The sequence below is a fragment of the Anopheles gambiae genome, chromosome 3, assembly GCF_943734735.2.
Source record: "Anopheles gambiae chromosome 3, idAnoGambNW_F1_1, whole genome shotgun sequence".
Classification (NCBI taxonomy): domain Eukaryota; kingdom Metazoa; phylum Arthropoda; class Insecta; order Diptera; family Culicidae; genus Anopheles; species Anopheles gambiae.
Window position 1 is genome coordinate 75924695 of NC_064602.1, and position 20608 is coordinate 75945302.

General features: G+C 51.8%; 3 protein-coding genes across 3 annotated transcripts in view; 1 reads left to right on the top strand and 2 right to left on the bottom strand.

Moving 5' to 3' along the window:
• LOC5667986 (E3 ubiquitin-protein ligase highwire) overlaps window positions 1-15371 on the top strand; it is a 28482-nt gene extending 13111 nt beyond the window's left edge. The window contains exons 10-19 of the mRNA XM_061658782.1: window positions 5785-6016; window positions 6125-6826; window positions 8022-10616; window positions 10690-10896; window positions 11309-12016; window positions 12093-12793; window positions 12857-13028; window positions 13097-13779; window positions 13858-13963; window positions 14030-15371. Coding sequence (XP_061514766.1) covers window positions 5785-6016; window positions 6125-6826; window positions 8022-10616; window positions 10690-10896; window positions 11309-12016; window positions 12093-12793; window positions 12857-13028; window positions 13097-13779; window positions 13858-13963; window positions 14030-14413 — 6490 coding nt within the window. The 3' untranslated portion in view covers window positions 14414-15371. The remainder of the gene's footprint in view (window positions 1-5784; window positions 6017-6124; window positions 6827-8021; window positions 10617-10689; window positions 10897-11308; window positions 12017-12092; window positions 12794-12856; window positions 13029-13096; window positions 13780-13857; window positions 13964-14029) is intronic.
• LOC133393532 (uncharacterized) lies at window positions 19-4853 on the bottom strand. Its single transcript, XM_061658784.1, has 5 exons — window positions 2704-4853; window positions 2463-2608; window positions 2074-2363; window positions 653-1986; window positions 19-568 (listed from the first exon to the last, which is right to left on the bottom strand). Exons 1-5 carry the CDS (start codon window positions 3185-3187, stop codon window positions 123-125), a joined length of 2700 nt encoding a protein of 899 aa, XP_061514768.1. The 5' UTR covers window positions 3188-4853; the 3' UTR covers window positions 19-122.
• A 75-nt stretch (window positions 15372-15446) lies between the features above and the next one.
• Window positions 15447-20370, bottom strand: LOC1270749 (zinc transporter ZIP1). Its single transcript, XM_061658787.1, has 2 exons — window positions 18312-20370; window positions 15447-15848 (listed from the first exon to the last, which is right to left on the bottom strand). Exons 1-2 carry the CDS (start codon window positions 19534-19536, stop codon window positions 15778-15780), a joined length of 1296 nt encoding a protein of 431 aa, XP_061514771.1. The 5' UTR covers window positions 19537-20370; the 3' UTR covers window positions 15447-15777.
• Window positions 20371-20608: the final 238 nt, after the last annotated feature.

Here is a 20608-nt window from a genome sequence, read left to right on the forward strand (position 1 = left end):
ATGTTTGTTTGAAATCTATTTTTATGACTTTAAAAAGTATGAGACGTTTTTATTGCTCTAGTACACAGATACACACTTTCTCTCTCTCTCTCTCGCACGCTCTCTCGCACTCTGAGCATATGTTACCGTTGCTCACGGGCGTCGTCATCCGCCAGGGTCATATCTTCGATGCGAACCGTTTGCATGCTACTGCCGGAATGTTCCGACCGGTTACCATCGTTACCGTCCGGTTGGTCCTCCCCGCCACTACCCGACGGCACTGGGGGCGGCGGTGTTGGAGGTGGTGTGTTGCCCCTATGGGGCCGCTTCAGCTGCTTCAGCGATATTGCGTACGTGGGCGCCCCAGCGCTGCCGCCATCCATCATCGGTGGGCGAAGCATCGTTTTACGCTCCGCTTCCCCATCGATGTCGTCCTCATCCTCATCGTCCAGGTCGTCCTCCTCGGCGTTAGCTTTCCACGCGTGCCCAGTGGGACGTATCACGTCCGGCAGGTTGCCCTCAGTGCCGGCCGGATTGCGCTGCACCGTAGCATCGCCAATCGCGTACGGGCTGATCAGGTTTCGATTGTCTACCGGGGTGGCGGAGATAGAAAAACGGTTAATAATGCGTTTAAAGTTTAAAATGCGTGTTTTTCTGTGGCCCGCAAACTTACCACCTCGGTGTGCTTGCGGCAAGCGCTGCCCGTGCAGGACGGGCTCGGAATAGATGCCCTCGGGCACGACGGTCACCGCACCGTGATCGAGCGGTGCCGCGTAGTCGCCGAGCAGCCGCGGCGCTCCCCTGTTCGGTTGCAGCTCGTCGTAGATGTGTCCGAGCAGCTCGTCATTGTTATCACTGTTTGGTCGTTCGCGTTCGGCCAGCTCCGGCGCTGCTGCTGCTACGGCCGGTGGTCCGAGTTGCCGGAACAGAACGTCATTGAGGGCGACGATCTGTGTGCCACCGATTTCGTGGCGCTTCAGGCTGTCGAGGATGGTGCCGATCAGCCGCACCTTATCCTTCTCCTCGACGACGCCACTGCCACCGTTCTGGGCAAGCAGCTCCTGCATCGGTGTGTTAATTTTGCTCCAAACGTCCGGCCCGTACGCTTCCCTGATCCAGCTCAGTGCGTTTGAGATGATGCGCCGGTCGGCCGGCGTGAACGGGCAGCGATTGAGCGACGCCGAACGGAACGTGCCCTGTCGCGAGCCGGCCGTTTGCGCTGTCATGGTTTGGTGGTGGTGTTGGTGTTGCGTTTCCGAGCTTGCCCGGCGCCGACCAATACATATCACTAAAATTACTGCTACAGCTATAACCAAAGCCCCCGCAGCAATGGAAATTGGAAACACATGTTCCTGCAGGAAGCTAGCGTTGCCACCGTCGCCCAGCGAATCGATCTTGTCGAGCGGTATCAGTGGTGGCGGTTTGCGATTCGCCGCATCCTCGCCGCTCGCCGCATACGAGGAGCACTTCTTTGAGCCGTTCTTTTGGCAAAACTCGGTCAGGAAGTAGTGCACGTTCACCTGGCCACCGGTGGAGGACGGTGAAGTGGTATCGTTGTGCAGTGGTGGACCATCGCTGCGATTAAAGCAGTACCGCAGGCTTTCCTCCACCTGACACGAAACGCTCGACGTGACGGCGGACGGCAGCGATGCATGGCCCGCCAGCCCGAACAGCTTGCTCAGCCACCCGCCGTACTCGCAGTCACACTCGCGCCCGAAGTGAACCGACCCCACCCGACAGCTGGTGCGTCCGAAGGTAAAACTGTCCGGCAGCGCGTTGGTGATCGTGTTGTTGCCAAAGTAGCAGTCCACCCCGTCCGTCCGGTCCGTGCGTTTGCGGTCCTTCAGCAGGATGCCGTTGAACTCGCCGAACGAGTTGCCCGCGATCGTTACGTTGACCCAGTCGCGCGGATGAAGCCATTCCTTGCCGGTGCGTATAATGTGATTCCCCACCACCAGCGTGTTCACGCCGGTGAAGGTAAAAGCGCCCGCAGCAATGTCGTCGATTCTGTGTGTGTGAGAGAAGAACCACATTGCAATGAGTTAGGTCAACATTCTTATCGTTGTAATTAAGATATCTTTTTTACAAACTTACGTGTTACTGTCGAGCACCAAATTGTTCAGCCCGCTACCGTTAACAAACTGCCGCTCGATGCTGTGTATGTAGCAGCCGCGGAAGATGAGCGAATCGGTTAGCAGACGCTCCGTTACCGCCCTTGCCCGCAGGCTCGTCAGCCGGCAGGCAACGAACTCGACGTGCTCTATCTCGTTCGCGTCGAGCGCGTGTGACGTGATCTCGCTGATGTTGCACTCGCTAAAGCTTAGCAGCCGGAAGGAAACGCCCAGCTTGGGCAGGCTTTCGATGGTGGTGCGAAGAATTTCCACCTACCCTCACGGGGGGAGAGAGAGAGAGAGAGAGTTTTTGTATTAAAAAGATGCGTTACAAAGGCGTTAAAAGGGCGTTTTTTTGCTGATCACACTTACCCGGGACGAGGTGGAGCCACTGAACGCGTTCGGCTCGATGTGCAAATTGTTCACGTCCTGGATGAACAGTTCCGCCTCGCTCACCGATAGGAACTCCGCCTTGAGCAGCACATCGTGGACGTGCGTGATGTTTAGCAGATGTGGCCCTGGCGGCAAAACAAGCAGACACAATAATTGGCAATTAATTAATCAGTTTATAGGGAGCGTATGTGTGTGTGTCCGTGGACATCCGAACACTTACGGCACGATATGTTTCGATGCATCACCACCCGGCCCACGTTCGCGATCAAAATCTCGGGAAACTGGCCCTGGTTGTTGCACAGTGCGCCCTCCTGAAACTCGACCGTGCCGGAGGACCCGGTCCGCGACTCGCTGCCATCGATGGACAGGTGGTTAATGTTGTTGCTCGGCTGGAAAAACTCCTTCCGAATGATGAGCTGCTGCTGCTGCTGCCCGCCGGCAAGCAGTTTGATGTGCAGCGCGGTGGCACTGGCCGGCAGCTGCAGTTGGCCATCGAGCACGATCGGTTCGGCGGCCGTGTCCTCCGTCCGGTTGGAAGCGCCTAGTGCACAGTCGACGGTGACAAAGTTCTGGTTGGTGCAGGTGCAGAGCCCGGAGCAGACGGACACGGCAGCAGCGGCAGTGACGACGACGGCCCTGTGGTGGTGAAGGGTGACGAATGTTATCAGCAGCAGCAATCGCCGGATTGAGTGGCCAGATTCCATCTCGCTTTTTTGTATTATTTTGTACTGTTGTTGCTGTTACACACACACACACACACAGACACACTGGTGGTTGGTGATGGCACGGGCTGATGATGTGATACGATACAGGGACAGATCGTTTGCTCTCGGCATCGATTGTTGTGTGTCACATTTTTGCTTGCGTGCGCTCTGCGCTGGGTGTGTGAATGGCGCTGCTACTACTGCTGCTACTGGTTTGCGCACTTAGTTTGCGCTACCAGGCGGTTGAGCTAATCGCGCAAAGAGCACTGGTTTCTGCTTTGCGCGGATGAATCACACGCGGCTGGTGCTTTGTTGTGACACGGTGTGTTGTTTGACTAATAGGTATTTAGCGATGTATATCTAGCGCGTGCTGTGTGATGTGTGATTGCAAACACTCCTCGATTTTGTAAAAAAAAAAAATAGGTACAAAAATACCAGTACCGCACCACACAGAGACTTATCCGGACGGAATTCCGTGTTTTTGTTGTTGTTGGACGTTTGTGTGTTTTTTCTCTATCTTTCTTTCTTTCTCACTAGCAAACACAAACCGCTAATGCTGAGATTTCATTACCATAACCACTTCTCCTCTGTTCCTCTCTGTATTGCACCTAATATTCCACTTCCAATGCACACACAACATTCTCGAGCGCACCAGCAGGGGTTTTTGTTATTGTTGTTGTTGGTGCTGCTGTTTAAAATACCGTTCACACTAAGGGCCGGAAATCGGTGCTGTGTGCCGGAATTCTGTACGCCCCGGTTAATTGTGACATGCCGCGATTTGGTTTCTGGCCCCGCACGCGTATGTTTTGTGTACCCGCTACTATACCGCGATCACTTTACACGCCAATTACCGTCTAATCACTGTTTTGGGGTGGAAGGGCTCTCCACCGCCGTTCCACATACACAAACTCTAATCAAGCACCAGAGAGAGCGAGAGCAAACAGGTTCACGCACGGCGAGTGATTGGTGTGTACTTGCGCGACCAATTTTACGAATCGGCTCCAGCGACTGTGCTGCTGCTGCTGCTGGCCCTTCGTCCGATCTTTTTCTCTCTTGCGCGAAGTACTGCGTATGTGCGTGCTGCTTCTTCTACCACCGCCACCACCGTAGCAGCCACTGACATTTTCTCACACCAACCGGACGGTGGACGGAGGCGGCGGGGCGCCCCGCAAAAAGCCAGCTACTAGTAAAAACAAAACATAAAGTTGTGCGCTGAGATCATGAATGTCAATCCGTACGTGTTCGGACAGGCTGGAACAGGATTTTAGGGTTTTCCAATCGTACGGGATGCACCCACACACACACACACGCACACACTAATGGTCACTTTATCATCAACACTAAACTGTCTCAAGTGGACGGGTCTCACTTTGTCAGGTGCATCGTACTGCACACACGGGGGAGGGACAGACCAGACAGCAGCACCAGCGCGACGTGAGCGAATGAATGGGCCACCGTCCAAACACCAGCAGAGCGGAGAACTGAGGCCGCACCCACTCCACCAAAGAATGGTTCCACTGCTGCTGGGTGTGTTTGTGTGTGTGCGTGCGTGCGCTACGGTTGCATTTACACACTCTCTCACGCACACGCACACATAAGCGCACTGTCAACGGTGGCAAACAAACAAAGGAGAATGGAGGAGTTGCGTGCGCAGATCTCGTACCCTCGCTCACTGCAAGGGTGAGAAAATCGCTGCACGATGGCTCCGGGCGTGGACATAGCTTAAAGTCTGTCGATATTTAAAATTAATTTGTTTAAAAAATACATCTCATAGAGACATTTATTATTGATGCGTTCCCATTCATTCCTAATGTTAACATGTGATTTATTAATAATTTAGTTTAATTATTTTAATGAATTGAAAAAAAAAATGTCATACTGCTAACTACAATTTCTCGGAAACTATGATTTGATTAGTTTGACGCATTTTACTACGCTTTTTTATTTTTAATCGAATTGGAGACCAATTGGATCGAAATTTTCATTAACAGGATTCATTTCCAAGCATTTTAAAAGCGACATAAACTGATTTGTCTGTATGATAGGCAGCCGTTTTGACAAAAATGTATTATTTTTTTCTTCCAAAATTATGTTCTTTTGACGTTGACCATAGTATAGTTGACTATACTGTTGTCATGCTAATTCCGTGGTACAGTCGTCCACTCGCACGACTCCATGACACGATCATGAAGTGTTCAATTCGCGTATGGATCGTACTTCATAATTGGTTTTTGCTCTATATTATTAAACAAAAAAGAACAACTTTACCTTGCACAATCACTTAAATTGACATGAATGAAATATTTACACTCGAAACCAGAGAAGGTTTTCAGGCGCTGCTTAAGGGCTACTGTCAGCCTCAAAGTGACAAAAAGGTGCTTTTTGTTCCTTTGACACTTTGGCTTTGTGTTAACTTGCGCCCCGACCTTAATATCTAGTAATCGGTGACTCAAAATTCAATCAACTGTCTGATCATGAAACATTAAATGGCAACAATCGCTATAGAAGAGGGGCAACATCAATAGCAAGTTTATTTTGTTACACTTTTAAAAGACACAAACTTACTTAATATCATTTTTCCTTTCCCCCCTTTCCAGCGAGAAAAACTACGAGAAACAGTTCCTGCGTGACTTTATCTATGTGGCGGCTGGTTCACCCGGTGCACGGTTGGCTGCCTGGCTGCAGCCAGAATCCCGGCTAGATCCCAGTCGGTGTGAAATTAAAATTATTTCCCCCCAATCGCCACCGCTACGGGCGGGCTGGCCATCACACTTCCGCCTGGAGACACGGGATCAGTACGGGGAGGAGATATTCGTTCCCGGCATAAAGGTAGGCAGTGGTGTACAATAAGAAAACAATGTTAAAATATCTATTATTACAACTTTTATCTGAAAATAAATAATGTTTCTCCTTTTCACGATTCCAATATACACGCAGATCGAAGTAAAGGCATCCCTGCGCCGTGACACGTCTGTTAGCGCAATCACGCCAAAAGTGTCGCCCGGAACGCCGACGGCCGCCTCTACCGCGACCGCCGTGCCGCCGTCCGTGCCGTACGAGCCGACGTACAAGGAGAAGGAGAAGAGCTGCCTGCAGGCAATCAGCGCGATGCGCCCGTACCACGGCTACTCGTTCGAGGAGCTGCGCCTGTACGCGGCAAGCGTGAGCAGCGCCAGCACCACGACCACCGCCACCACCGAGATCTTGACGGCGAATGATTTGGGTAAAAATAAGTACGGCTTCGTCTGGACGCCGATGGTGGCGGGCGCGTACGAGCTTACGCTGCAGATCGACGGTGTGCCGGTGGTGGTGGAGGACGAGGAGGAAATCTATCGCCTCGAGGTGATTGATGCGGGTGGCGCTGGTGGCGGAGCAGGTGGTGGTGGTGGTGGTGGGGCGGGTGGTGTTGGTATTTGTGCGGGCGGAAGCGGTGCATCCGGCGGACTGCCCAAGATGCTGAACGGTGACAAGGGCCTGGTGAGTGTCGGGCAGGGGCTGAAGAAGGTGCATCCACCGACGAAGCTGCGTAAATTTCTGGCCAAGAACTCGGCCGGCTTGCGGGTGCGCCTGCACCCAACGCTGCAGTCGGAGCAGATCGGTGTCGTTCGTCCGAATGGAATTGTCGCGTACGGTGATGAGGTAAGTGTGCGGGAATGATAGTGTGCATGAAGCGTTGGTAGAGGCTTAAGTAATTGTTAGGAATATATTCTATTATCATCAGTTTATGAAATACTAGTTCATTTGGGCTAGTTAAAGGGTAAGGCATTATAGTTTCGGAATACTTAATCCGAACTCCAAGGTGCGTACAAAAGTTTTCAACGCACTTCCCAGGTGTTTCTTTAAGAGGCCTGTCAAGAGAAACTGATGTTGTTCCACTTATTGGCAATGGAACTGATATTAAATTCATATCGGCCTAGGAACTCCTGCAGAACCTATACCGGTGTTAAAATTTTTGGGTAAGGTCTTGCAACAGTTCCAGAATTTAGAATGCATAATGGTCTTGGACTCAACAACATGCTCATAATGGGTTCAAGCCTAGAATGGACCGTCTCTCCGTAGCAAGGATTGACTATCCGGCTGCGTGGTAATGAATTAAGTCTCGTCTGGTTAATGAATTAAGTAATGAATTAAGCCTGAATAGGCCGACAAGTCCGCGTAGGACGTTACGCCAAATAGAAGAAGAAGAATGGTCTCGAAACTGATTCTGAACCATTACCGGAAGTGACAAACTGATTCTGACCCCATTTGGAACTAATCTTGATCTCATATTGGATATTTGATCTCATAACTTATCCTGAACTCATGTCGATCCTGGAACTGATCCGCAACCTATAACATCACATACCGGTCCAGGAACTGTTATCGACTCCATGTCAGACCTCGAATAGATCCCAAACCCATATCTGCCCTGGAACTGATCCTCAAACCATACCGATCCTAGTACACATACTTAACCTATAAATGTGTTGGAACTGATCGCCATCTCATACCGGCCCTAGAACAAATCCTGAACCCATACCGATCTTAGAACTTATGCAAAAACCACGCCAGTCCTGAAATGTATGTCTTAAAACAACTCCTGATCTCACCCACGTCTTCGAATTGATACCCACCACATACTGGCCTTTGACATGGTCCTAAAGATATATCAGTCTTGGAACTAATCTGGAACCGATATCGGTCCTGGAACTGATTCTGAACCCATACTGGTCTTGGAACTAATCCTGAACTCATAACGGTTCTGCAAACTGATTCTGAAGTTATGTAGGCCCTGTAACTTCATATCTTCCAACTAACATATTCCAATTGCATTCCGCTATATCTCCTTCCCTAGATGGAAAATGATGACGGTGTTTGGGTACGGTTGACCGCAGAATCTATCCGAGAGCACTGTCCCGCTTCCTGGTTTCCCGTCGAAGCCTGGTGCCTGCAGTACAACCAACATCTCGGGAAAACGCTGCTCCACCCGATCGTGGACACCTGCACGACCAAGGTGCTGCTGGAGCATACGGCCGCCAAAGAGGAACCCTCGGTAGTGGACGACACGGTCGAGGACATTGAGGCGGACGACGATTGCGAGGGTGAAGGTGAAGGTGAGGAGAACGAAAATACGATAAATTATGGCGATTTCCGCAAAGCAGCAACAGCCGCCCTGTCCGAAGTTGTTGGCGGTGGTGCTAAGGCTCTTCAGAAATGGTTCCACCGATCCGGCACGGAAGGCTCAATGATGGATGAAACAGGCCCCAACAAGTCACCGCATCATCAACCACCGTCGGCCAGTTTGTCTCAGCAGCAACAACCTCAGTCCAACACACAAACTCAACCACAGCAACCGGATCTGCAGCAGCAATCGTTCCAGCAGCATCTTCCCAAGCGCGCTCTGTCACCTTCGGTCGCGGAAACGTTACGTGCCGTGTTTGCCGCCTTCCTTTGGCACGAAGGGCTCGTGCACGATGCGATGGCATGTGCTTCGTTTCTCAAGTTCCATCCAACCATCTCGAAGACGGCTGGGATTGGGCTTGGGCCCGGTGCGGTTGGAATGGCCAATCAGTCCAGCGAATTGCCCATCCCGGCGGTGCTAACCCGCGAACAGAAGGTACTGCAGCGTCACTCGGTCGAGTTTTCCAACGCCACGCTCGATGCGCTGGAACGGAGCGGCAATCGGTGCATCATGAACCGAAGGCATCGTGGCATTGGGGGAGGATTTGCAGCTCTTGATGGGTCAAACGGGCAGTCGTCGTCGGTCGGTTCCAGTGCGGTACCGCCGGTAGCGTTGCGCTGTCTGGTGCATCTTTGGGATCAGTTAGGCTCTAACTTTGTGCAGCTGGTCGAAACCAATTCGAACGACAAGCGCAATGATGATGGGAAGGAATGTGGTCCCATTCCAGGTACCGGGTCCGGTACTGGGACGGTAGCAATTGCACCTTCAAGCGGTGCTCCACTGGTAGCCAGCAAAAGTGGACTCACGCTGGCAGCAACGGCCGGCACAGGTACGACAGCGGCAGCCGCTTCCACAACGGCTCCTGCGAACGGTGCAGCGGCAGACGGCAGTTACTGTGAGCTATGCCGCACCATACTTCACTCCATCCCGGTGACGTACCACATGCGGCTGGCCCATCCCGGCTGTGGACGGCCGGCCGGTGGTCAAGGCTACAATTCCAACGGCGTTTACTGTGAAGGCTGGGCCGGTGACTGTGGCGACGGTGGCCATGGTGTGTCGAGCTGGTATCTTCTATGCGAGGCATGCAGGAAGCGATACGAAGGTACTACCCCTGTGCCACTTCCGGTCGGACCACAGGCAGCTCTATCGGCTGCAGCGGAGCGAAGAAACGAACCGCCACGATCGACACTGCCCTCGGAGCTGTTTGCAATGATGAAGGAGAATGCGTTCTTCTTGCTGGATCTTGCCCCTGTAGAGTCGTCCGCGTGTAGTGGCAATGCAGCGGGAAGCAGTGAGGCGTCCCTTACCGAAGTAACGGATGCATCGGAATGGCCCACACCATCCGATCGACCAGCCTGCCTCAGTACGTTTGTGGATTCGGAGGGAGCCGTACAGACGACTGCCCGCTTTCCGAGCGATGGAACACCGGGCAGCTGCTATCTGCCCCTGTCTGGGGGTAAGTTTCATCGCAGCGTCTCGATGGGACAAGGTGCGGGACCGTCGGTGGTACTGCGCCGGCGACAGCGCCGCGAGGATGAGCGTTCTGATGCGAACTTGTTGAACCATCCTTCGGAGAATCTGCGCCGGCTGGTGCCGATGGATGTTGGTGCGTCGCATGGAGGTGGTGGTGGTGGTGGAGGTGTAGATGCTGCCGCTGCCACCAACAGCGTCCAGACGGGTCTGCTTGGCCGCCCGGCAATGGTGTTCATACTGGAACGACACAATTTGGAGCGTTTGCGTCGATTGCTCATACGGCAGCTGCGAAGGTCACTGTGCCATCGGTACAGTCTGCAAGGCTTTAACTGGCTTGTTCGGCAGCTAACTGAACCGATTGGGCTGCATGACGTCATGTGGTGGTTTGTGTCGGCCCTGACGACGTGCGATGCGGATGCCGATCCTACTGATGCTGACTCGGAGTTGGGACTGGAGCATCCTGCCAGCAGTTGTGAGGGTCATCTCGGGCGTGGCATTTCGCGTGCCCTGCACGCCTTCCTGTCGACCGTATCTGAGCTGACGCTACACTTTCCACTGGGGTCACCGCTTCAGCGCATGGCTGTCCAGTGCTTTGGATTGCGCTTCGTTCCATCCGATCATCAGTTTTTGCATCGTGTGAACGTGTTTGGAAACATCTCGCGTATCCTCTCGAAAGCGGAAGAGGAAGAGGAGCGAGCACTGGAGGCCCAGTCGGTACGGGATCATCTGCTCGGGGGGTCCGAGGAGGCACCGATCGAAGTAACGCTCTTCCAGGATGTTACCGATCTGTATGAGGTAAGGCTTGGTTGGAATTTTGGAGCGTAGTACCTAACAATAACCAATGTTGGCGTTGTTTCTCTGTCTTCAGCTTACGGTTTCTTCGCGTCCCGCACTCGCACAAGCACTGCTGGACAACTCCACGGAAACGTTCTGGGAGAGCGATGAGGAGGACCGTGGAAAACCGAAGACGATCGAGCTGATACCGGGAGGACGTGCGGCAGGCTCTGCAGCACCCGGAAACGGATGTCAGCTAACGCTGATTGCTGTTCACGTGGATAATAGTCGAGATGTGGCGGTATGTATTAGTAATGGGGAGAATGACGTTTTGGTCAGAATCGATTATTTCTAGCTTCGATGTTTTTGGGATTCGATTCCGGAATCCTTATCGGATCTGGATTCGGAATCGGATCTGGATTCGGAATCGGATCTGGAATCGGAATCGGCTTCAGAAACATAATCGGCTCAGGAACCGGAATCGGATCTGGAATCGGAATCGATTCTGGATTCGGAATTGGTTCCGGATTCGAAATATGTTCCGGACTCGGGGTTAAATTTATAATTGAAATCGGTTAGGATACAGAATTGAAGTCGGTTCTGAAATCGGATTCGGGTATTTCTGATTCCAAGCTCCTACCACTAGTTTGTATGCCCCAAAATGCATCCAACTCCTCAGAAAGTCTTCAAATATGCTGTAACTCTCATTCCAGTGCAAGGTAACATCCCTGTTGCTTTACGGAGGCTCCCATCTAAACAGCGTCACCGGAACTGGGGAACTCTCACTACTGCGCACGATCGAGATCGATCCGACTGCCTGTGCCTGGCAAACGATTCCAATAGCCAGCAGTGCAAACGGCAACACGCCCACCTCCGGACACTATCGTCTCGAGATCCGAGGCCCGGATGCGACACTCCGCATCCGGCAGGTGAAGCTGTACGGAACGCGCACGGGACATTCGGCCCCAGCGCCCATTCCCACTCCCCGGCAGGTACAGTCGCGTCTGTGTGAGCAGGAAACGCTGCGCGTATTCCGTCTGCTAACGGGGCAAGTGTTTGGGAAACTGTTGGAAGAAACTTCCACACTGATCGGGAACGGTGGTAACGGTGGAGCTGCTGGTGGAAACGGGGCAGGAGCAAATGCAAATAGTAGCAGTAACGGCGATGCGTGCAGTACGGAGCTGTCTCCGTTGCCATCGTTGTCCGAGTCGATACACGATTTGCGCGAACATGCGGTCGGTATCCTGTTTAGCCGGCGCAAGCTGAGCCACCTGCAGAAGCAAATCATCGTGCACGTGGTGCAGGCAATAGAGCGCGAAACGGTGAAGGCCCGTGATGCCTGGGAGCTACTGGTCGCTGGGGAACCGGCCAACACCGCCACCACGTATAATGATGCGTACTGCTTCGAGATGCTTAGTATGGTGAGTTTTGGATGTTTTTATTTCAGGGTTTTGCTGTTTGTAAACTAATTCAACACTTCCTGTTTTTCTTTTCAAGGTCCTGGCGCTTTCGGGAAGTTCCGTCGGGCGCACATATCTGTCCCAGCAGCATCATCTGCTGAAGGATCTACTATCCCTTGCCCACACTGGCAGCGATCGTGTGCAGCGGCAGGTGACGGCACTGATTCGCCGCATTCTACCCGAACTTCCCTCGGACGGTGCTGCTCACAGTACGGCGGACAGTGCAATCACCACCAACCATTCCGTCGATACCGATTCAGAGGCCCTACTAGACGTGCTGCTAGCACTGATCGCAAAATCGCTCCAGGTGCAGGTGAAGGTAAAGAATGGTTCGAACGGGAATCATCAAAGTGCTTCTGCTGCTGCTGCTGCTCCTCCATCATCGCTCGGCACCACCGTCGTTAGTTTGGGCAGCGTAACGTCATCATCCTCTGCCTCGCAGACCTTAGCGACCGGCACTGGGAGCGTCAGTCGTTTGCAGCGGTATCGCTGGTACCTGCGCGGCTCGATAGCGGCCAAACAGGCGGAAAGCATTATCGCGCTTGTGCGCGATATGGCCAGTGGAAAGCTGTCCGAGCGATGGGCGACGGCATGCCGGGCAGCGGTGGCAAGCTGTCTGCTCAATGTGACCCAACTGGAGGAGGAGTTCCGACGCAGCGCTGATGCTTGCATCCGTACCGCTACACTTTGGTTGGCCTTAGCTGCACTTTGTGTGATAGATCGTGAGCAGATAGATCGGTATGTTTGGGAGGGACTGAGACAAATATTTGGAATGCTTATCAACTCCTTTTCTCGCTACAGATTGTCTTCCAACCAATGGCACCGGCAGTCGGAATCGAACAGACCGTTGTGCAGCAATCATGACGATGAGGTTACCTACGCCGTTCTTAACTGCGCCCTTTGCGGTTCGCTCTGTGCCGATTGTGACCGTGTGCTGCATCTGAACCGTCGTGCACGAAGCCACCATCGAGCGGTAAGTGGACAACTGTCGGGAGCAAGATAAATGTACCTCCAATTTAACCCCTTTCCATCTGGCTTTAGGTTTGCAAGGAGGAACAGGACGCAATACGCGTGGAGCTGCACGAAAGCTGCGGCCGGGCCAAGCTCTACTGGCTGTGGGCGGTGGTCGATTCGCGCACGCTCAAGGGTATGCTCGAGTTTCGCGGGCACGATCCGGCTGCCGGCTGCGCGACCGTACCGGTCACGGCGACCGGCGTCGGCGTGTGCCGGTTCTGTGGCGCTACAGGAAGCAGCGGCCTGCTGGCGCTGGGCAACATCTGTCCCGATGCGCAGTGCCAGGAGTATGGGGCAGTGTCCTGCACCAAAGTGCATCAGCGCTGTGGGCACGCGTGCGGTGGCATACTGAATGAGGGCCAGTGTCTGCCCTGCCTGGTGCCGAACTGTCAGTCCGAGGCGGGGGTAGTAGACCCGCCGGGCGGGCAGTACGCGCAGCCCCGGCTGACGCAGGACGGTGAGGACATGTGCATGATCTGCTTCACGGAAACGCTCGGGACGGCACCGTCGATTCAGCTGCGCTGTGGCCACGTGTTCCACTATCACTGCTGCAAGACGGTGCTAATGAGACGCTGGAACGGGCCACGGATTAGTTTTGGCTTTGCGCAGTGCCCGATCTGTAAGGTGGATATTGAGCATCCGTCGCTGGAACCGTTTTTGGCGCCGATTGTCGCGCTGCGGCAGGACGTGAAACGAAAGGCATTGATGCGGTAAGCTGGGCGGTAAAGGTGAGGTGTATATTGGGTATTTTAATTGAGTTTTTTGGTTGCTTTCTTCGCGTACTTCAGGCTCGAATATGAAGGACTGGCAAAGGCGGTTACTGCCGACGGAACAGACCCCACCCGGTACGCGATGGAACGGTATGCGTATTACGTTTGCAGTCAGTGTGGAAAGGTACGTATCGAGCATTCTATCCCATCGATGTCCTTGATGCCAATGACGGCCTACACCTCCTTCCAGGCATACTACGGCGGTGAGGCACGTTGCGATGCCGAGCTGGGCGAAAACTTCAACCCGCAGGAGCTCGTTTGTGGCGGGTGCAGTGACGTTTCCAAGGCGAAGATGTGTCCCAAGCACGGTATGGACTTTCTCGAGTACAAGTGCCGGTACTGCTGCTCGGTGGCGGTGTTTTTCTGCTTCGGCACGACCCACTTCTGCGACACGTGCCACGACGACTTCCAGCGCTTGACCAACCTGCCGAAGGGGAAGCTGCCGCGCTGCCCGGCTGGCCCGAAAGCGACTCAGCTGACCGGGGAAGAGTGCCCACTGCACGTGGTCCATCCGCCGACGGGGGAAGAGTTTGCGCTGGGCTGTGGCATCTGCCGCAATGCGCAAACGTTCTGAAGAGAGAGGTATGTATGAGTAGTTATGCATAATGTTAAGGAGGCGAGGAACGTTGGTAGGACAAAGTTTATACTGCTATTGCACTGCACACATGACGCTTAGCATTTGGCTGAAGTCTGTCGAACCATATTTATATATATATATTAGGGTATACACAAACACTATATTTATATACTTAAATCAATCAAAACCGCATTAGATAGGATACGTGGAAGCGGGGGCAGCAGACTGTAACGATTACGATTTGATATTTTTGAGTTTTGAGCCTCCAGTCCAGGGACGAGTCCATTGTGTAGGGGTGGGCCAGCAGACTACATTAGCAATACATTCCACGCTACGATTTCTATACACTAGATCGCAAAGTGATTTTATACAAGCTGCTCCACCAACCACAGATTCCACATCCAGAGAACGTCCAGAACAGCTACCAAGCTAAATGCTCTCCTGTTTTTTGTATGGTAAGATGTACACGTAGTATTTATATGTTGCGACAAGCAAAACAAGCTAAAAGGCTATGAGATGAACATATGACAAATATTGCTTAGAGTCTCTGATACACCGTTTTCCCGTTTTACCAAAGAATCTGTCTAGTCAATTTAAGTTAAACTCTTATTAATGTAGTAGTGGACGAGTTTAGACGAGCGTGGTAGTGTTGTCGTGTCGTAGTAATATCCATCCACAAGAGAAACAAAATGTATTACCCCCTAATCAGGATCTCATTTGCGATATTAAAAGCATTGGAATACCTATAAAAACACAAATACTGCACGCTAGTTGAGCGCAGAGTCGTCAGAGGTTCTTAGAACGTTTAGGGTGCAAATTGCGGTGCAATTTTCCACGCTGCCGTGAGAGGACGATGGTTTTGGCTAGTTATATCTTTTCATTCCATCTGAACAATCTGATTATTTAAATAAAACAAACTTGCTAGTCAATTGTGCAATGCTGATGTAAAATGTAACTGACTGCTTCTCGGTATTGATATTAACTGTCATCACCTTAACACTCCTATCCCACTTAAAAAAGTCCATTTCCGTACAGTCGTTTAAGGTGTTTATTTTCGTGTCTAATTAAATGTATCACATTGTTTTGTTTATGACATTACTCGAATTACCAGGCATCGAATTTGCATAGGGTTTTGTGATTGGGGGCTATGCATCCTCTTGCAAACAAACATAAAACATGTATAAAATGTATTACATATAATACGAATACTATCGATGTATCTCGCCCCTCCTTGACACCGCTCGTCCTGGTCGTCGTAAAATCATAATGGTAATCATAATTGAGACAATCACAACATCGTTTGTTCGCCGGCTGGGTTAGGTGGTTTGTTCTCTTCTCCTTTTTTTCTCCGCAGGCTCTATTCAGTGATCGTGGTCATGGTCCGGTTCGGTCCCTCCACCGTGGCTATGTCCGTGATCGTGGCTGTGTCCGGCTGCGGAACACAAAAAGGTAAGCAAACATATCATTTAGTATTATTGTGCCATTTGCTCGGTTTGATTGATTGTAATCGGCTTCGGTTTGAAGATAAGAAACAAAGTATCTAAGCCCACTGATTGAGGGATTATGCGGTTATTTTATGCTGCAGGAGGGGTAGGCGTTATCTGTTTAAAAGCGATTCTCCGTATCGAAGGATATCGTAACGAAATGTGACACTAGCACGGCGAATGGAGCGATTATTGGCCAGTACCAGGAATCCAATTGGAGCGTTATCTTATCGGAACGAACGCCGTCCACTTGATGGCTTGGGGTCGGTTGACATCATTAACGATATATAACAAATGTGGCGCAAACATCCAAATGACCAAGCCGTTGATAATAGATGGAATAGTGGGTACCATCGCCGTTACATTGTTTTAACGGCGAAACGATAACGGACGGCACGAGTGCGCGTGATCGTTTCAAGTTCGTTCGACTACGAACCCGTAACGGGAAGCTTTGTTGTCAAGCCCGCCGCGCCGTTATGGAGAAAACGAGTCGTTTGTTGGGTAAAACCGTCACGAAACGGCCGTTTCGAAATGGGCCACAGTGAGAGGGGCTAAAAGCTGATGGGGTTAAGGGCAAATCTTTAGCCTATCATTCGCTGCTTTGATGATAAATTCCTTTCCAATCCGTTATCATTTACTTGACAAAGTCGTCATATAACGGCGGGGTGATAACGGCGCACAAGACTTCCGATTGATACTTGGCGTCCGGAGGATTGTTGAGATTGGGATCATGTGGATTTGGGAGATGGTGGGCTTTTTGCTGTCGTGAAATGATGATGCATGTTGAAACATAGCAACTGTGTAGCAAAGAAAAGCAGGAAGTAAAGACACCTTAGATAAAAAACAATAAACATCGACTGGGAACGTCAGTGAAGCTCGAGATGTTTGCATGACACACGCTGCCGACACTTGAGGCATCCCGAGTGCACTTGATCTCTCAACAAGTCACAAAGGGGTGGGAATGCTTCTTTGGACACGAGAGCTTAATGGAGGTGCTTTTCTCGAGAGCGATGTATATATGCTGAATAAAGCCATCGAGAGTGACCATTGCAATCGTGGCCGAACGATTAATGGATCAAGTGATCGGCTAATGAGGGATTGTACAATTAATGCACATTATATCCTCAATGCTGTCCGGGGTGTGTGTGACTCACTGGACAGGTTAATTAGTTCTTCTCGTTACATCATGTTTACTGATCAATGATTCCACCAAACAAGTGTTTCTGGAATGTCTGGGTCTAATGCATTATTCATGAAATGTGCGCGGTATGGAAATTATTTGGAATAGAAGAAGTTATTCTATTAGCTTAACTAGTTTAGATCAATCCGATGATAGCTATTTAGATTAAGTGTCTATCCAACAACGAGTAACTTTAGGCATTTAAAATGAAAATTAGGATGTATTTTTCGTCCGTCTAGTCTAATGCCTTATAGTGTGAAAGTTATGCAATGTTATTCTGAACACGAACCAATTCGACCAATAGATTCTCGATGCTCTGGAATGGATTATTTTCTATTTCTTCATTATCGTCTTGATGTAACGCTACACCCAAGACTTCGCCAAATGCATCTATACAAAGACATCAACGACCTCCTGTAGATGATAGGCAATATCATCCACCCAAGGTTCCTCTCCTACTACGGGGCGTGGGTCCGGATGAGAATCCGACCATTAACCGGCCTTGTAGCAACCGACACGCCTTCCCAATAGACCACAGAGCCTCCGAAACATCTGAGCTTAAATTGCTCCGTTTTGTCAAGCAGGTACAGTGCGTCACATCACTCACTCAGCCATAAATTTAACAGACAAATGTGATACCATCCCACACACTAATCCATCCGCGTGTTTTTCCCCGCAAACAACGTCATCGTTAGCGGTTGGAATTATAATAGGGCAATGAAATTCAACTAACGCTTTTGGGGAGGAATGTTTATCTTATTTGAGCAAGTGTTTCGGCGATACAGCTTCGCTGAAAGATGCATATTGTTTTTGCTGGGACTGGTTTGAGCTTAGCCACATATACTGATATACTGGGGAAATTGAAGTAAGTTGGTGCTCTTGTGAGATCCAATTTTATAAGTACTTTCTTTCGTTCTCGGGGTCGTTTTGTTTACGACCGACAGACAGAGGAATGCCAGCACTCATTGCGTACAATTAAGGTGCATCGTTCGCACCGAGAGACCTAATGTAAAGACAGACGACGTTCCGGTGTTGGTGTGTTTGGTGGATTTAATTTAAGCCTCCCTGAACTGCTGCTCCTCCAGTTTTATCCGGCTCCGGGGAGTGACGATATGCATAGTTGCGGTTATCTAATGTGCGGGTTGTAACCCACTGTTCCTTACCCCTTCCCCTTACTTACTACTACTACTCTATTTGCCCCGTTTCCCACAATCAAATCCCTCCTACTCACTTGCGGCCTTGATGCCAAGCAGCAGCCCGAACCCGGCCAGCACGGCCAGGAACTGCCACAGCCCGTTCGTGGGCGACACCGAATGCTGATGGTCATCGGCACCGTGCTTGTGCTCATCGTTCGCTTCTCCTCCTGCTCCTCCTCCACCTCCACCGTGGCTGTGGCCCGCATCTTTCGCGAGAATTTCGAAAAAGATCACATAGATGAGCGTCCCGCTGGCTAGACCCTGCAGCACCACCGACACCACCTCGATCGTCTGGTTCGTGTCGGAGCTGACCGAGCTGAGCGCAATGCCGATGCCGATACCGACCGGACTAACCACCGAGTAGACGAAGATGTACAGTACGGCAATGCGGAAACGGACGGCCGCCACCAGCAGCTCAAACGCGACGCAGAACGCAATCACAAACTTGTGCGAGGCGACTGCACCGAACAGCAACCATACGGCGGATGGTGACCGTTCCAGACCTACCGCGAGCCCTTCGAACAGCTCGTGAATGGAGAGGGCAAGTACGATTAGCAGGCCACGCAGGGGACCGTTAGCGCTTGGAGCTGGCGGCACCGGTACCACACTCGGTACGACCTGCGTCCCATCCACATCCGTCACGGGGTAGACGGCGGTTACGTTCCCGATCGGAAGATGCGAATGTCCGTGCGCGTGGTCGTGCTTCGATGCGCCACCATCGATCGGTACCATTGTACTGCTGCCACCGGGCGCTGTCTTTTCGGACCGTGCGATCCGCCGGGCATTGGCCGAGCGGCGATGCATCCACCAGTGGACCAGCTCCTCCGTGAGGTAGATCATGAAGAAGCCGCTCGTAAGGAGAAACTCACCCAGCGGGAAGGGCAGTTCGTCCGGGGCGGGTAGGGCGCCCGTCTCAACGAGCGCTTCGATCGAGTGATTGATCTCGGGCAGTAGATGCAGAAAGGTGGTACTTAGGAGGGCACCACCGCCGAAGGAGAGCAGCAGCCGGATCAGGAAGAGGTGTGTGCCTCCGGACGGGGTGGCCGGGTTGAGGTTAAACCAGCGCACCAGCTTGAAGGGTACGAGTCCGCACACCATGCTGACGCTGAACAGCACCACCATGGAGGTGACTTTGGCGATCGTTGGTGAGTCGTCATCGTGATCGGCATGCTCTTCGCCATCTTGCCGGGGGGTTAGCGAGAGCGTCCCGTTCGCGAGCGTTTCGACCAGCCGCTCGGTTGTTGCTGCAACAATGTCCATGATGGTGGTGGTGGTGGTTGTTTTCGGGTTGGTACTGTACGCGCTGTCTGGCTCCTGTGCAGATGCTGTGCGGCCTTGCGTTGTGCCGTTGTCTCGTGGTCTACGTTCTGGTTGCTGCGTAGCAAACTGTTTTGTTGACGCTTTGTATTAACACCTGTGATGGTGGCACTCTTTCTCTTCCTTTCCGGTCTGGTTTCGGATCGTATTCCCCCTCTTCTTCCTGCTTTTTCCTTCTCCTCCCCACTCTCGGACCGATCACTCTCACTAGTTACGCGTGCGCTACAAACACACATACACAAACACACACACACAGCCTGTACACTTTAGAGCGACCGCGACCGTTAACACCTTTTTAATGTCTTTCACCTTGCCCTTATCACCCGCGGACCACCGCACGCACCTGCCGTCCCGTCGTCGTCGTCGTCACTAGTGCACTCTGATATGGTCGCATCGGACTCCGGATTCTCTACTACCTAGCGGGAAAAACCCTTCAAACCTGCAACCTGGTGGCGAATCGAACGCTTACTAACTGGTGCTCTGTTAACGCATGAGCGCTTTTGCCTGACCGCTTCTCTAACACAGAGTAATAGTGGACGCCTCTGTTATCGCATCCAAATTTGAGTGCTCCCGCTCTAACCTGCCACCTCTACCCGGACTGTGTCTCTTTCTTTCTCGCTCTCTCGCACCTTCGTTCGATCTCTCTAACGCGCTTTTGAGAATGCTGTTTGTAACGGTGTGTGTGTGTGTTTGTGTGTTATCTGCCGCTCCAGATCGCGTCGTCTGCGACTACACCTGACATCCACTCCATCAAAGGAGCACCTGCTGCATCGGTACGTTATCAAACCAACTACGTAACGGATCGGGTCGTAGCAGCCGTTGGTTGCTCTGGTTGCTGCTTGATTCGTTGCTCTTCTCCCAGCGGTCGCTTCGTTTGCTGTGGAGAGAGAGATGGTTTGGAGGCACGTGTGCTTCGGATCTTCTCTCGTGTTGCTGCTTGCTCCGTTACAGCATCTGTGTGGGGGGATGTGGTAGACCTGGTGAGATCCTTCGGCGTTCAGGTTCGCTCTTCTGT

Bases quoted from the DNA above. Each gene is read 5' to 3' on its own strand.
- LOC133393532 (XM_061658784.1), bottom strand. From the start codon at position 3,187: ATGGAATCTGGCCACTCAATCCGGCGATTGCTGCTGCTGATAACATTC. The intron at 1,987-2,073 runs GTAAGTTTGTAA...TCACACACACAG, and splicing joins TTGGTGCTCGACAGTAACAC to AATCGACGACATTGCTGCGG. The intron at 569-652 runs GTAAGTTTGCGG...CCACCCCGGTAG, and splicing joins GCCGCAAGCACACCGAGGTG to ACAATCGAAACCTGATCAGC.
- LOC1270749 (XM_061658787.1), bottom strand. From the start codon at position 19,536: ATGGACATTGTTGCAGCAACAACCGAGCGGCTGGTCGAAACGCTCGCG. The intron at 15,849-18,311 runs GTGAGTAGGAGG...TGTGTTCCGCAG, and splicing joins GCTTGGCATCAAGGCCGCAA to CCGGACACAGCCACGATCAC.